The sequence below is a fragment of the Rhinolophus ferrumequinum genome, chromosome 16 (genome assembly GCF_004115265.2).
Source record: "Rhinolophus ferrumequinum isolate MPI-CBG mRhiFer1 chromosome 16, mRhiFer1_v1.p, whole genome shotgun sequence".
Lineage (NCBI taxonomy): Eukaryota > Metazoa > Chordata > Mammalia > Chiroptera > Rhinolophidae > Rhinolophus > Rhinolophus ferrumequinum.
In genome coordinates, this window is record NC_046299.1 from 10,945,532 (window position 1) to 10,961,063 (window position 15,532).

The 15,532-nt window shown below is 38.9% G+C and overlaps 1 protein-coding gene across 1 annotated transcript in view; it reads left to right on the forward strand.

Moving 5' to 3' along the window:
• The first annotated feature begins 3,404 nt into the window (after window positions 1-3,404).
• Window positions 3,405-15,532, forward strand: part of RAB11FIP2 (RAB11 family interacting protein 2) — a 39,217-nt gene continuing 27,089 nt past the window's right edge. Inside the window, exons 1-3 of the mRNA XM_033130913.1 lie at window positions 3,405-4,116; window positions 9,529-9,971; window positions 10,678-11,146. Of these exons, the coding sequence (XP_032986804.1) occupies window positions 3,764-4,116; window positions 9,529-9,971; window positions 10,678-11,146 (1,265 nt within the window). The 5' untranslated portion in view covers window positions 3,405-3,763. The remainder of the gene's footprint in view (window positions 4,117-9,528; window positions 9,972-10,677; window positions 11,147-15,532) is intronic.

Genomic DNA, 15,532 nt, shown 5'->3' on the forward strand with positions numbered 1-15,532 from the left:
TTTTTCACTGTGAGCGAACCATATATGTGACCCAACTGATATATTTTTACTCTCTTAATTGGATTAAAAAAGAAAAAAACACTTCTTATAGGAAATCACTTCACTTTCACAATGCAATTGTGAAGTCTATGTAGCTCATTTTATCTTTTTTTTTGTTTATATGCTTGCTTTGGGCAAAAATATGCTATTTTCTTATTCTGGCTTACAAACATTAAGTCATAACTCCTGATCTTGCCAAATAGTAAAATTAAAAAAATTTGGCTCTAACCAGGTTTTGGGAAAACTCAAATGAAATTTAGATGCTACAGGAAGAGATGTTAATAATTTCAGTTGTTTAGCTCCTGCCTTAAGAGTATTCCCCGAATTTTGTTGGAGTATGTTATTGCATTGTTGTGAACTAGCCCTGCCAACTTCCATCCCCGAGATGGCTGTATTTCAGAGGTGAGTGAAATGATACTTGTAAACAAGTTTATAATCATTAATAAAGCTTGCCAAACAATTTGAGCTCTTTAGAAACACACATTCACTATTATAATTAATTACCCATGTTTATGTAATTACAATCTTTAATAGAGACATGAAGACTTTTAAAAATGCAATTTATAAAAATTTGCAACATAACTAAATTTGTTTTCATGATGCTTATTTTGTTTTTACAAGTTTTAAGTATCAAATGTTTTGTCTCTGGGGATCCTGGTTGAAATTCCACCAGTGGCTATTCTAAAGCACCCTTTAAAAATTAATAGTTCCTAAAGAATATTTTTCTTTAAAGTTGACAACTGCCCACTCTGGGATCCAGATGCTATATTCACAGCAGAGTGATTTTTCTCTGTTTCCCACACATGGCCTTTTCATACAATGTCTCTCGAAGATAAAAATTTCTGCCTCTTTTATAGTAAAATTCCAGTAGAATGACCTAAAACTGGGTCTTTTCATTCTGGATGGTATCTAGCTCAGGATTATTCAAGATTCATCTGTAGTTTGCTTCCTTGAAGATCTTGGTGGTAAATTAATCTAGTCTCTTTTGAAGTGCCCACTTCATGCAGAACTCACACAAGCCACTGTGTGTAAGCAGCATTAAAAAGTTGGAGTTCCCAATAAGTAAAAGGAAATCTGTAGACACTAACAAGTGTCAGTGGGTCCTTCAAAGAATGTGCTGGAATCTGGGTGGTCTTTGAGGTTTGTGGTGTTATCCTTTGGAGTCAAGAAAAGTATCTTCCTTCTATAAGATTAAAATAATGGATAATGTTATCCTCTTTGCTCCCCTCAACCCCTGCCCAAGGTTTTTCAACTCTATGGTTGCTTTTTTGACACAAATATACTGGGCCCATTCAATATACCTCCATTCAAAAATATTTAAAGAAAAGACTCTTAGTTTTTAAGTGCTACTGCTATTATCCTGTAAACATTAAAAAACATGGAGAACATAATGTCCTCCTCAAATGGAAAAGTTTTACACCTTGCCTGAAAATAATAATCATAATACCTTACACTTTTATCGCCATTTTAAATTGGAAAAGTGTATGCACATTTATCATATTGTTTTACTCTCAAAATTAGTTCTGTAAAGGGAGAAAAGACATTAAGTCAGTCAATAAATTGTGTGCCTACTGCACGCTGGGCACTGTGAAGTGATGATCCCTACGGCAGTCCAAAGAATTTAGAATTTCCTTGAGAAAATAAAATATGAACAGAAATAAAAACAATAAAGGTGGTATGTAAGTCTTATAATTGAGAAATGGGCAAAGGGAGACACTGCTAGGAAATGTACATTCTCATAATACGCCTCCCAACTCTCTAATAGGTACTCTATCTACAGTTTATGGACAAGGGAACGGTGGTTCCCAGAATCTAAATTCCTTGCCTCCGGAGGCTAAGCGCCCATCGCAAGCTATGTACTGAATTTCTGGCAGAGCTGAGGCATCAAGCAAGGCTCCCGACTCATCAGCCGCTATGCATGTTTCCCACTAGATCAGGCTAGTGCGGAAAAAGCACAGTATTAACATCTCCCCATTTTCTTCTCTTAACAAAGCCCCTTTCATTCCAAGGGGTCCATCAGGCCTTGCCCTCAGGAGCAAGTAAGTCTGTGCTTTTGGTGAAGGAGGCTGTTTTTCTTAGTTGGTGATGACCAGAATGATCTCTGGGTTTGGCTTCCGCGTTGGACAGTCTTCCAGACTGCAATACCCCAAAGGTTCCTTTTGACGTGGAGTCCATAGAGTTGTGATGGGTCTTAAACAAGTTTTCTTACCCGTGATGAAACTGAGGCTCAGGGAAGGAAAATGACTTGACCAAGGTCATACAGACTAATGGTGGCAGACATGGGGTTAGATACAGATCTTAGGACTCCAGCCCAGTGCCTCCTGCCATCTTTATTAATTCTTGTTACTGTCGGAATCTTTTATCTGCTTCCCTCTCTTTCTTGGGTTTGTGTGTGGTGTGATTCCAGTCAATTAACAGCCTTCTCTTTTATCAAAAGGAAAAGAGTTGAGGGAAACTGTGTTTTCGGTCAATGAAGGGGACTGATTCACTCGACCACCATTTCTCGAAAGCCTGCTTTGTGCCAGGCACTGGGCATCCAGGGTACAGCAAAGTCGGCTTCCAAAGACTGAAATCGGGTCTTTCCCCAGATTGGCCAGGCCCCGGGTCTTAACTGACACCTCTCAGGAGCGGTCCCCAGCCCCCCTCGTATTCGCCCCCTTCCTCCTACTGCCGGCGGGTTTAGGCCCCACCGTCCCCGGACCCCGGGCTGTGCCAGGCCGGAGCAGCCAACGCCAACTGCCCGGAACACCCCGCCGTAGGCCTGGAGCTCGCGTCGCGCGCCCCCGGTCGCCACAGCAACCAGGGAGGCGCTGACCCCTAACCCCCGCGGCCCCGCCCGGCCCCGCCCCGTCGCGTTCCCGAGATCAACATGGAGAAAAGCAACCCGGAAGTGCCGCCGCCGCCACCGCCCGCCCGGTGCTAGGAGCTGCGGGCCGGGCGAGGCCGAGCCAGGTGCCCGCCGCCCGGCAGCCCGCGGCCTGCTGGCGCCAGAGCGGCCGGCTTCCCTGCCCCACGTCCCACTCCACCCCCAGGCGACCCGCCCCCGCCCCCGCCCCCGCCCGAGAGGCGGAGCTGAGGCAAGAGGGAGGAGGAGGAGGAGGAGGAGGAGGAGGGAGAGGTTTGCGAGAGCGAGCGAGGCCGCGCGAGCCGCCGGCGGTTCGTATTACCGGGGTCGGGAGGAGGAGCCCAGGCCAGGCCCCGCGGGCTAGCGTGAGGCGGGCGGGAGGCACGGAGGCGGCGAGGGCGGCCCGGCCGAGAGGAGGCGGGCGGGGGGCCGGGGGCTGCGAATTGGGGCGAGCGAGCTGTAGCCTGCAGGGAGGGGGCGCCCTGCCACCTCCGCAGCCCTCCGCCCGAGCCCTGGCGGCCAGGCCTGAGCGGCCGGTAGGCCGGGGAGCCGCCCGCCGCCGCCGAGGGCTTGTCCCGAGGGCCGGCGGAGCGTGAAGGTGCGGACGCGAGGCGGGGGTCCGCGCAGGGGCCGAGACGGCGCGGCCAGGTGATGGTGGGCCCCTGTGCTGCTCCTGAGGAAAGGGGCCCACCCCAGGGCAGCCATGTCCCCGAGCTGCCCCGTTGAGGCGCTTTGACATCAGCCACGGGGAAGCTGGGCAGCTGTCAGTTTGCCTGGCTCTGTTAAGTGCCCTTAGGATGCAGTGATTCGGCTTTAGGCTCTCCCTGCCGGAGGGGCGCTGCCTGCGCTTGGGAACTCGGGGCAGAGAAAAAGGACAGAATGATGCTGTCCGAGCAAGCCCAAAAGTGGTTTCCAACCCACGTGCAGGTCACAGTGCTTCAAGCCAAAGATCTTAAGCCAAAAGGCAAAAGTGGCACCAATGACACATACACCATAATTCAGCTGGGCAAGGAAAAGTACTCCACCTCTGTCGCTGAGAAAACCCTTGAGCCAGTCTGGAAGGAGGAGGCCTCCTTCGAGCTACCTGGATTGCTCATGCAGGGGAATCCAGAGAAATACATTCTTTTCCTGATAGTTATGCACAGGTCCCTGGTGGGTCTGGATAAGTTTTTAGGGCAGGTGGCAATCAATCTCAATGACATCTTTGAGGACAAACAAAGAAGGAAAACAGAGTAAGTTGTATAATTTATTTTGAATTTGGGGGAGTCTAACGATATCTTCTCTATGGATTTTCTGTTCTTGGAAGTTTTTTGTATACCTGGGGCGTTGGTTTTTGGACTGAAATATGACCCAGTTTTAAGCACCATCATTTGCGTGAATCGGAAGTAAAAATAGCCCTTGTGAAGAAATATTTTTTAAATGGAGTCATTAATAATTCCTTACTCTCAGTGGTTTGAGGTAATCATCTTATGTAATTGAATATTTTGCACGGGATTTTAAGTAAATTAACATCGTTTTCTACTTATATGAGGATTGGATCACAGTGTTGACCAACTAAAACGTGTGTAATTTCTTATGATCTTTAAACATTACAGTTTTCCAGGAGATGAAATAGCAGAAAACTAAGTCTGCCAATATAATCCGTGTGTGTGTGTGTTTGTGTGTGTGTGTGTGTAACTCTGAAGCTCTCAAAAAATAGTCAAATTTAGAACTCAGTATTTCCTTTTAGCATCATAAACACAGTTGGCCTTTATTTGAGCTCAACCATTTTTCAGGGTCAGTACATCTTGATGGAGTCTAAAGCTGTTCAAAGAAAAAAGTTTTAAAAGTATGAACAGACATCCTCACCTTGAACACACTAACATTTTCCTTTGAATTTACAATATATTGGAGCTGGTGTATTACTTCAGAATTAGTTCTGTATAGCCAGTGTGTTTAGACCACATTAAATGCTGTCATATTGAAACAGTGATTAAACTCTTGTGATGAAATGATTTAATGATGTCTTCAAGGAAAACATGACCTTTTTATTATGACTTTCAAGTTTCGTATAGATATATTCTAATTTAATAAAGCCATAATATAACTTAACACTAAGATATTATGTCTTAAGTTGAAAAATAGTATATTTTCAGAGATAGGTGTATTCACCCTTTCTTTAAACTTATAATATGTTTCTAGTCTGAGAGAACATAATTTTAATTGATGGAATTAATAAGAGAAAAAAATATAGGTGGAATTTATAAGAGGAATTCAAATTTCCAGAATAACTTTGGTGTTTCTTTCGGTCATAACTGAAATTTATTTACCCCTTTAGAAACTTTTCTATAATGATAACTTTCTTGAAGTTTATGTTGATTTCTTGTATTTTAAAACAACCATTTCTTGTTCTTTTCTATTCATATCTGTCTTCCTGCAAGTTTCTCTTGATTGGAGTTTTTATTTTTATTTTAAAAAGGTTTTGAATCAGATCTTTACCTAAGGTTTAATATGTGTAGGGTAAAAGGGTAGAGAGAGACATACCAGGGATGGTAGATGAACAATGGTAAATACTGAGACTAGTTAAAGAGGTGAAAATATTTTAAGAAAAAAGGAGAGAAAAAAGTTTTAAAAAGTGTAAAGTTGACTATATATCAATGATTTTTATAAAACTGTTTGATAACTACAAACTAGCTTTCAGTTTCCTCTGAGGAGTTCATCAGAATTAAATTGAAAAGTGGATAATTATCAAATAATTTGTTTCAAATTACCAATTTTGGATGGCACTATATAATATTCTAAGTACTTTGAATGTACACTTGTAAGTACACTGTAACTTCAAATTTCATACTGCATTTACAGTACTTTCCATGTTAATGAAGGATGTATTATAGGCCTTCTCTGAAATGTAAATTTTCCAAGTAAAAGTAGGCCTACCTGTGAACCCAGAGATTCTGAGGATGAAATAAGATTTTCAAGTTTCTTCTTCCTTTACTCCTTATCTTCAGCAGCATCACAATTACAATACATTTAGCTGTAAACAATAATACTGTAGTCTCCTTGTGGAAATTCTCTATTGGCTACTATATAAAATTGCGTAGAACGTTTGGGGAGGGAAATGCTTTAAAATGTTATCAACAGGGCTGCGAGGTTATTGCATGCAAAGTGATTTTCATATGTTATTAAATCCCTCACGTTTTCTTTCTTTGTGGATAAATGGGGACCACATATTTGATGAGATATCTTTATTGCTAATATTTCTGGTTTTTTAATATATTTAATAGTTTCCTTTTCCAGCACAGCTGTACATGTGGCACAGCAAGACACAGATTTGAGCCACCGGTGTATTGCAAGAAAGATATTTAATATTCTGCACATGGCTGAACCTTGTCAGCAGATTCCCAAGTGCTTTTTAGAAAACTCAAGTGAGTGATGAAGGTTACCAGCTGATTTAGAAGTCCCATGAAACTGCTGGGTGTGACACTTTTTACTCTTGACACTGAAGACAAGTATTTACAGCTTGTCTTCCAGTTGTGTCATGATAGGAGAAGTGTGACAGCTAAAACTATTACTTATTTTTATACCTTAACATTAAATGACTTTTTTTTTCTTTTCTTTTAAGGAGAAGGGAAAAAGGGTTCTGAGCCTGAATCCTTTGAGTGGGGCATAGAAAGAGAACTTCTGTATCTCCCACTTTAATGGGTGTCTGGGTTGGTTCTGGCACGAGATTTAAGGAAATAATACGTTTAATAATAGAATGGTAAAATTGTTCATGCTGCTATGTAATATCTATTTGATTTTTTTTTTATAACAGAAGTGGGTGATGTTGATTTTTTTTTTTTTAAATACTCATGAAAAGTAATAACAATCAGAGTCCCTAGAGTTAGGTATGACTCAAACACATGCAGATTTTAGGACTTTTGTGTGCTCCTCTGCAGTGCACCTGCGTCCTGGCCTCTGGCACCCTTACTGCCAATCTTGTCCTATTTCTGACCACACAGCACCAATTGCTTGGGAATAGTTCCCACATGTGTGGTGGTTTTTGAACATGGACCTGTGCCCACTAAAAATTGAACAGAGGCCATACACAGTTTAAAACCAACACTCAAGGGGTGAAAAAAATCAGCATTAATCCACTAAGTCCCAAATGCTGTGTCTTCATGTTATCTTTTTGAAGCCTGGGAAAACACTTCTTATCTCTGGGATGCTTTTTGAAGGTCTCAATAAGACTTCCTTGTTATATCATTTTCAAAATAAAGCAGCGAAGGTTATTTGTCATGCCTATATGTTAAATTAGTATATTTGTTGAAGTTCTTCACAAGTTTTTTTTTTGGTGGGGGCAGAATGGAAAATATTGTATTTACATTTACAGATTGTATTCAAACCCTGACTTGCTTCATTCTTTCAAGCTCAATCTTTAGTGTTCCCTACCAAAAAAACAAAACAATGCAGTGTGCGTGCACGGTATATTACAGCGTGGTTGTTTTAAGAATGCAGTTCTAGAAATAATAATTCAATAAACATTTATCTAGTGCAAGGCAAACTAACTTTATGTAGCTTATACTCTAGCAATAGAAATGTGCATCGTCTTCCTCTTTGGCTGTCATGTCTCCTGATAAATACAGTGTTATTTATGTAATATATGATCAGCTATGCGATTAATCTTATTGACATATATGGTTCATCAGATATGAAAGGACTTCTGTTTTTGTGCCGATGTTATTCATCAACTTTGGACATTTTCTTTATTGACTTTAATCTGACATTGGGAAGTTACTTATTCTCTGCTTCAATTTCCTCATCTATGAAATAAGGAGGTTAAAGTAGATCACTTATTTGGTCTTATTTCTAAAATTCTATGAATTTGATTACCCTCACCCCCTTCTATTTATTGGGTTATTGTTTATTTTTTTCTTGGATTTGCTTTGCTTTGTTGTATGCATGGAAATGTTCCATGCTTGGGTTTTTTTGCTTTGTTTTGTTTTTGGTACAGTTCTTAAAAAGTGTATTCACCTATTTTCTGGAAAGCCTGAGATGTTACAGAGTTTTTTCTCAAGTACCATCCATTAGAAGTATTTCTCACCCATCGAAAAAAATGGCTCTGTACACTGTAACTTCAAATTTCATACTGCATTCCAAAACTAAGTTAATAACTGGGTATATATCCTCATTTCATTTCTAGACTTTTTGAGTGCTCAGTTTTAGGTTGTTCAAGGTTCTCTGTTCCACAAAGTTTATTGCTGTCATTTCTAGTCTCTGTGCCTTCAGATTTCACCCTTTGCCTCAGATAAGAGATTTTCTCAGGTTATGTCCTCAGGTTAATGCTTTCTATTGTAAAATATTCTTTTTAAAAAAATTGTTTGTTTTGATGCAGCTAGATCTTAGTTGATTGAATTGCTCCATATTGATCAAGAACGTATTTCTCTTGGGTGTTTCTTGCTAAGATGTAGCTGGTGTGTGTTGCGTGCCAGTTTTCTCTCCTGCCCGGAATGACCTGTGAACCAGTCCTCCACATGATGTATAGTAAATGTACCTTCTTCTGGCACATCCTGTTGCTAACAATGAGAGAAAGAACTTACATAAAATTAGATAAGAGTTCCTTTGTAGCTAAGATAATTTTTATACTTGATAAAGCTATGTTTAGATAATCTGTCTGCAGGAATGGATATTATGCTTCATGGTTAAGTAATGTAAACACATTGTAGAAACTCTCTTCTAGGCTTGATTTCTAGGCCCTATAGAATGACCACTTGTGACACTGACAACTGAAGACATTCTCATGGATAAAATAACTATAAACAAAAGCAAAATAAACTTTGGTTTTTATACATCATTTTATAACAGTGGTCAATGTCATACAATGAAGGGACTATAAAAGCATAAGATTTGGCTCCAGTTAAAATAATTTTTATTCAGTATTGTCACAGTAGCAATAGTAAATGAAGCAAGTAGATTCTAACAGAAAGCATTTTAGCTTTCTTTTTTCTTTAAAACTGTAAGATTTGTTCCTCTTTGTCACGTTCTGCATTTTATTCATTTTGCATATTTTTTATAGGAAAAGGCTTTGACCCCTTTTACATTAATCAAAATTATGTCATAAGCAATTTTCATGATAAGCAAACTATATCTAGTGACCTCCAATATTAACAAATTCTTTTAATAGTTTTTACAGAAGAAATATTTTGGGATGGGGCTAAATATTTATTTTATTAAAAATGTGATTATCATTAAGGAATATGCTCAAAAATAGTTTGTATTGATTGATGAATTCTTTCAGAGTCTGTACCTCATTGTTGTTTAACAAAAAAATGTTTTTAGGCCATTTATAACACTTCTCCCAGAAGGAAACGTAATAACTCGCATTGGTAAGAGTTTTTGATGATGCATAATTTTCAAATCATGAAAGAAAAGGTTATCTAAAAATCCTTTTCAAACTCACTAAAGACCTGTTTTTTCAGTATAGGGCACATCAAGGAGACAGTGATAAGTTTTTAAAAATTAAACAGTGAGTAAAACCAGAAGTACTCTGGCTGACAGATTCTCTTTCACTGCTTAAGATTGCCTTGAAGTACAGTAGCTTTCCCCAAAAAGCTATTTGCGTATAACAAAGCTTGATATTCTCTCTTCATTACATGTTACAACCCAGTTTTTCCTTCTCTTTAAAGGTGGTTTAGATTAGAATCCAAACAAGGAAAAAGAGCCAAAAACAGGGGTGAGATAAAGGTCAATATTCAATTCATGAGGAACAATATGACAGCAAGTATGTTTGACTTATCCATGAAGGACAAAACAAGATCTCCTTTTGCAAAATTAAAAGATAAGATGAAAGGTAGAAAAAATGATGGGACCTTTTCTGATACGTCTTCTGCAATCATTCCAAGTTCTCACATGCCTGATGCCAATTCTGAATTTTCAAGTGGTGAAATGCAGATGAAATCCAAACCAAAAAAGCCTTTCCTTTTGGGTCCTCAGCGACTCTCTTCAGCACATTCAATGTCTGATTTAAGTGGGGCCCACATATCTTCTGAGAAACTGAAGTCTGGCACTATCGGTCAAACGCATCTTCTCGGACGCCAGATAGATTCCTTTGGAGCAGTTCCGGAAAGTGGTAAGTGACACATTCTTTCTAATTGTATCCTTACTGGCCTGAAATACCCTTTTATTTTTAAAGCATAACTTCTAAAATTAGAAAATAAAAATTAGTTTCTTGGTAGTATTTTCTAAATTTAGTGGTCCAATATTTTACTGAGTACCTACTGTACTCAAAATTGGTAAGTTTATTAAAGGCAGAGCTTATCTGCATTCAGTATTGTATTTATGTTATGATAATAAAAATAAGTCCCAGTCACTTTTCATGGCCTGGCTTCTTTTTTTACTGCTGTTTTTCCTGTCTTGAAAGCCTGCATCATAAATGAATATTCCATATAATCAGAAAGCTCCTAGGAAAAAGCCTTTTATGTTCAGAAGTAAGAAAGTAAATTTAATGCTAATGATGAAAAAACAGTCTGAGAATTTATAGCACTGCCATGCCAAGCAGAACTTCTGGTTTTGACATTATAGTTTGTTTATGTGATTGTTTCTTTCTGAGTGGAGTAAATTACTGATTGTCTTGCGATATACTAATTGCTGTTAGCCTGTATGCTTCAGGCTGCTATACCTTAGCATTTTAGGATTTTCTTTGATTATTTTAAAGGTTACTATCTTTAAATAGCTAATTGCTCTCATTCTAAAAGCAACAGTATGCACACAGTATGTGTCAAATTGTGTGATGTAATGTGTCACTGATTATGTACTAACTACAAAATTGTTTGCAGCAAGTCTCAAATCTCCACACAGAAGAACATTAAGCTTTGATACTTCTAAAATGTACCAACCTGACAGCGGCGTGGATGAAGGTGAATCATCTCTCGGAAGACAAAATGACCCATTTACAAATGTGACTGCTTCATTACCCCAAAAATTTGCGACACTGCCAAGGAAGAAAAATCCATTTGAAGAAAGCAGTGAATCATGGGACAGCAGCATGAATTTATTTTCAAAATCAGTTGAAGCAAGAAAAGAAAATAAAAGAGAGAAAAGGGAGAAAGTTAGCCTGTTTGAAAGAGTGACTGGGAAAAAAGATAGCAGAAGATCTGATAAACTTAACAATGGGGCATCGGATAGCCCTTGTGACTTGAAATCACCTAATGCGTTTAGTGAAAATCGTCAGGACTATTTTGATTATGAGTCAACTAATCCGTTTACAACAAAATTCAGGGCTTCAAATATAATGCCACCTTCAAGGTAAGCTTAACTTGGGGGAGGCTGTGCTGTTTTGAAAAATATTGTACTTTAAAGTATCAAATGTTCCTTTTAAATGTTTGAGTATTCTAAATTCCTTTTATTTTACTTGAAAAAAAAATTCTATTTTTATAATGTATTATGGTGCCAGGCAATGTTGCATACGTTTTTGGATTTGAACTTTTTATCTTAGAAGGATGAAAGATTGTGAATCCCTACCCTAGTCTGTTTCTACTTGTGTGAGCCAGAAACTCACCGAAACTTAGGGCGAGAATGGCATAGCTTTTGATGAGACATTGTGAGAGTGAATCACCAGTGGGTATTAATTCAAGCCAGAAATTTAGGTTATATGTTGTGTTTCTATGTATTATTTTCCAAGAATTAGTTGATGGGCTATATGGAGAGGGTTAATGGACCAGTCACAGCCCATGGGCTGTTTTTTAAGAAATACTGACTTAAAAAAAAAAAAAAGAAATACTGACTTAAGTAGTAATGGTTTTTATAATAGGTGTTAATTATCCTTATCAAATGGCTATTTAGAAGTAGTTTTATTTGTGAATGTTTATTGGAATTCAGTGACCCTTGTGGGTACTATAAACACATCAAAGAATATTTATATGGTGATTTATAGTCATAGAAATAATCACTATCATGATAAAGATTAGGTTTTCAGAAACTGAGTTCTCAGTTATGTATGTAGTGGTACTTTTCATATTTCTTAGTACAAGTTGGAGCTATATGCATTTAAGATTATGGATTTTGCAGAAGTGAACGATGGAATAACTAATTAAGGAAACCTCAAGCAAAGAACAGGATGAATTTATTGCGATCTTAAGCAGTTAACCACAGAAGAGCATGGAAGAATGTTTGCTATGTAACATAGTTTTTCCTCGAGACAATAATGAATAGTGTGAAGACCTGAGTGGGACTCTTGGCTTACTAGCTCTATGATCTCTATAAAACTCAGCATCTCCATCTTTGAAACAAGGGAAATAATACCTACTTGGTAGGATTGGGTGACGATAAATGATAAAGTATATGGTGCAAAGCCAGGTCCCAAATAGGGAACCCATAAACGGTGGCTGCTGTTATGTTTTATGTACTGTTTTGTCATATTTTATTCAAAAACAGTGCTTTTCTTTGGTCCCACTATAAACAGAAAATATAATATTAACAATCACTCTTTTAGGCTGTGCTCTCTCACCTCTCCTCTAGTTTTCTAATGACACATTAAAATATGCGTTTAAACTTTTCAAAGGGAAGTGTGTATTTCTTTTGTTTTAGCAATAAGTGGGTATTTGCTGTGGCTTTAGAAAGTATTGGTCAGTTTCCTTTATAGATTATTCTGCAAAGAAATTTTTATCATATGGCATTAATATTTTATTTAAGAGTCCATAGTTTTGATGTGTTGTTCTCAGATATTTTACTTTGGTTTTTTACAGATATGTTTCATACACATATTGCATGAAGTCCTAAATGACAGGGTAAATAGAAATACATTTGCTTTGTTCCCTCCTTTACTGAACTTTTGTTGAAGAAGATTGTTGTAAACAACTGTCTGAGATAACTTAGAGATTGGGTAATTTATATAATTTTAGAGTCAAAGAAAAGCAAGAAAAATGGGAAATGGTAGGAAAATAGTGGTTTTAAATTATGGCAACATATGGAAAAATAGGTATCCTCAAACCTTTAATTACCCTATATTTGGGCTATTTCCATGGACTGCCACAGATTTTAAAAGTGAATGTGGCATTTTACCAGATTTAGGGTTCATTTTGGGTAACTTCAATAGTAATGCCTTTTCTATTACAATTAGAGCTGTTTCATGACATATGTATAAAATGATTGCAAGTATGGTATGTAAACAAAAAGTAGGTATTTAATTTCTAAGACTTTTACTTCACATTCTTTCATCTTCTTTTTCTGTGAGATGCCAGATATGAAGACAGAAACATTTGTCAATTCCTGGGAAGTTACTCTTCCTTTTTGTGTCAAAACTATCTTTGTGGTAAATTTAAAACATTTGCAAAAAGGGGAGCTGTACTAATAGTATATTCCAAAAGGCTTGAGTAAAAATAGATCTAGGAAGAGAGTGCAGTTCAGATTTCTGAAAAGCAGCTTTATCTTGGGTGGAATTTGGGAGGATAGAGTAGAGGTAGCTTTGGCTTTCCATAACACATATTCCTGTTTTTCTCCCAGTATCATCCCTCAGTTAGATGAGACATTTTAGATTTCTCACATTAGCATCTGAACCAAATGCACCTTTGAAGCCGCAGACTCATCACTGGGACACGTGCTGTGAGTTATTTTTTCCAGTGGTGCTAAGTAGATCTCTCTGAAGAGTTGCCTGGACTCTCATGCCCCAAAGAGGATGCTGAACAAAGTCAAGGCTAAGATACATAGCTGTGCAACTGGATTTTGTTCTTGTGAGTGAATTGGCTCACCTGTGCGTGCAGGTATATGGGAACCATATTGTTAGCCTCTGAGCGAATCGTGTATGATTTGCTTTATGCCAAAAATGTTTAAAGTACCAAGGAAAACTTTCTTAGAAGTTTGAGTTTTTCTTTTTTGGGGGGGAATATTGGGGAATTGTGTGTTTCCCCAGGGCCCATCAGCTCCAAGCCGTTGTCTTTCAATCTAGTTGTGGAGGGCGCAGCTCAGCTCCAAGTCTGGCTGCCGCTTTCAATCTCTAGTTGCCGGGGGCGCAGCCCACCATCCCATGCAGGAATTGAACCCGCAACCTTGTTCTTAAGAGCTCACGCTCTAACCAACTGAGCCATCCGGCTGCCCCTCCGGAAGCTCAGCGGCAGTTCGTTGTCTTTAATCTAGTTGTGGGGGGGCGCAGCTCACTGGCCCATGTGGGAATCGAACTGGCAACCCTGTTAAGAGCTTGCACTCTAACCAACTGAGCCATCCAGCCGCCCCGAGTTTTTATTTCTTAGTGTCAGTAAAATCCACCTGAAGAAATCACCTTGTAAATCAAAAAGAGACTGCATTTTGCTTCTGTTCTTGGAATAAATCCCATAGTCTTACACAAAACTGACAGAGGAAATGACTTAGGCTTTCTGTCGCGTTACTTCAGCAAAGAACAGGGCTTTTGGAAATGCTTTTCCCTGCAGTTGCTCTTAGGCTCTTTCATCTCCCAGTATCAGCAGTATATAATTTTCCAGAAACAAATATACCAAGGTGTTTGTTATATCATTTTCAATCATTTGTTCACAGCCTGTTCTTTACCATTGGAAAGTGGAAACGGGTGGATATGTTTACCAAACCAGATTTGCTTTTTTTGTTTTGTTTTAAACAGAGACAGCTAAACCCCTAGTTCGTTGGGGACCAGGTGACCAAGTTCTGGCTTATTGTAGAGTTAATAGATGAGATCTGTACCACTTCTGGGTCTGGTCCATGAAAACCTGCGCGGTCCTCCGTACTGCCTCTCTTCCTCCAGACCCGAGACCGGGGGCTGGCAAATAAGATGGGGGCCAAATCTGGCTTGCTGCCCATTGTTGTAAATAACACTTTATTGGAGCACAGCCTGTCCATTTGCGTATGGCCACTTCTGTGTTAATCGAGTAGTAAAGACTGTAGGGCCTGCTAAGCCAAAAATATTTATTTTTTGGCCTTCTACAAAAATAGTTTGCTGAACCCTGCACTAGCTGAATGGAGATCTTTGAGAATGGCAAAACCTATAAGGTAGGAACAACCTTGGTCTCTGAATGCATGTAGAACGCCTCCTAACCTTGTCTGAATGACAAATTCTCAGAGTATTAAGTTACTGCAAATTTTGCATTTACTTATTATAGCACTTAGCATTATTATTTAGTACTTAATAAATAATTAAGTTGTTCTGTTTAAGAAAGCCTAGTTCAAAAGAGTTTAAGAACACCGATTTGCAACACTGAATCCAAACTCTTCTTTCTGTTTTTCAAGGCTTACTGCATTTTAGGCTTTTCTTAACTGTACAACTTTTATTTTACTATTCCTCATCTCTCCGTTCTAAGTTAATTTCCTTACTTCACTTCTGTACCCTGAGGACCTCGTAAGCCCTGCCATCTCCTTTCCTTGGCTCAGTGGTGGAATGCACTCTTAACTCTCCTGATGTCCTAAGCCTGTCTATCCTCCATGCTAAAAGCTCTTTAATTCTTTCTTGATTAGTAACGTGGCGTTCCCCTTCTTTAGATTTCTGCCGACACAGAAGATCCCAATTGCCGTATGATCTTTACTGTGTCTAGGTCTTAGTGCTCCTTACTAAGCTGTGTAAGTGTCTTAATAGTTGTGCTGGATCGCCTTTCGTGGGTGCTCCACAGCACCTGGCTCTGTGCACGTGTTCAGTTCTGAGCATCAGTGGCTCCTGGGGAGTTTCATAGACCACAGTTTGTTGTTGGGACCTAC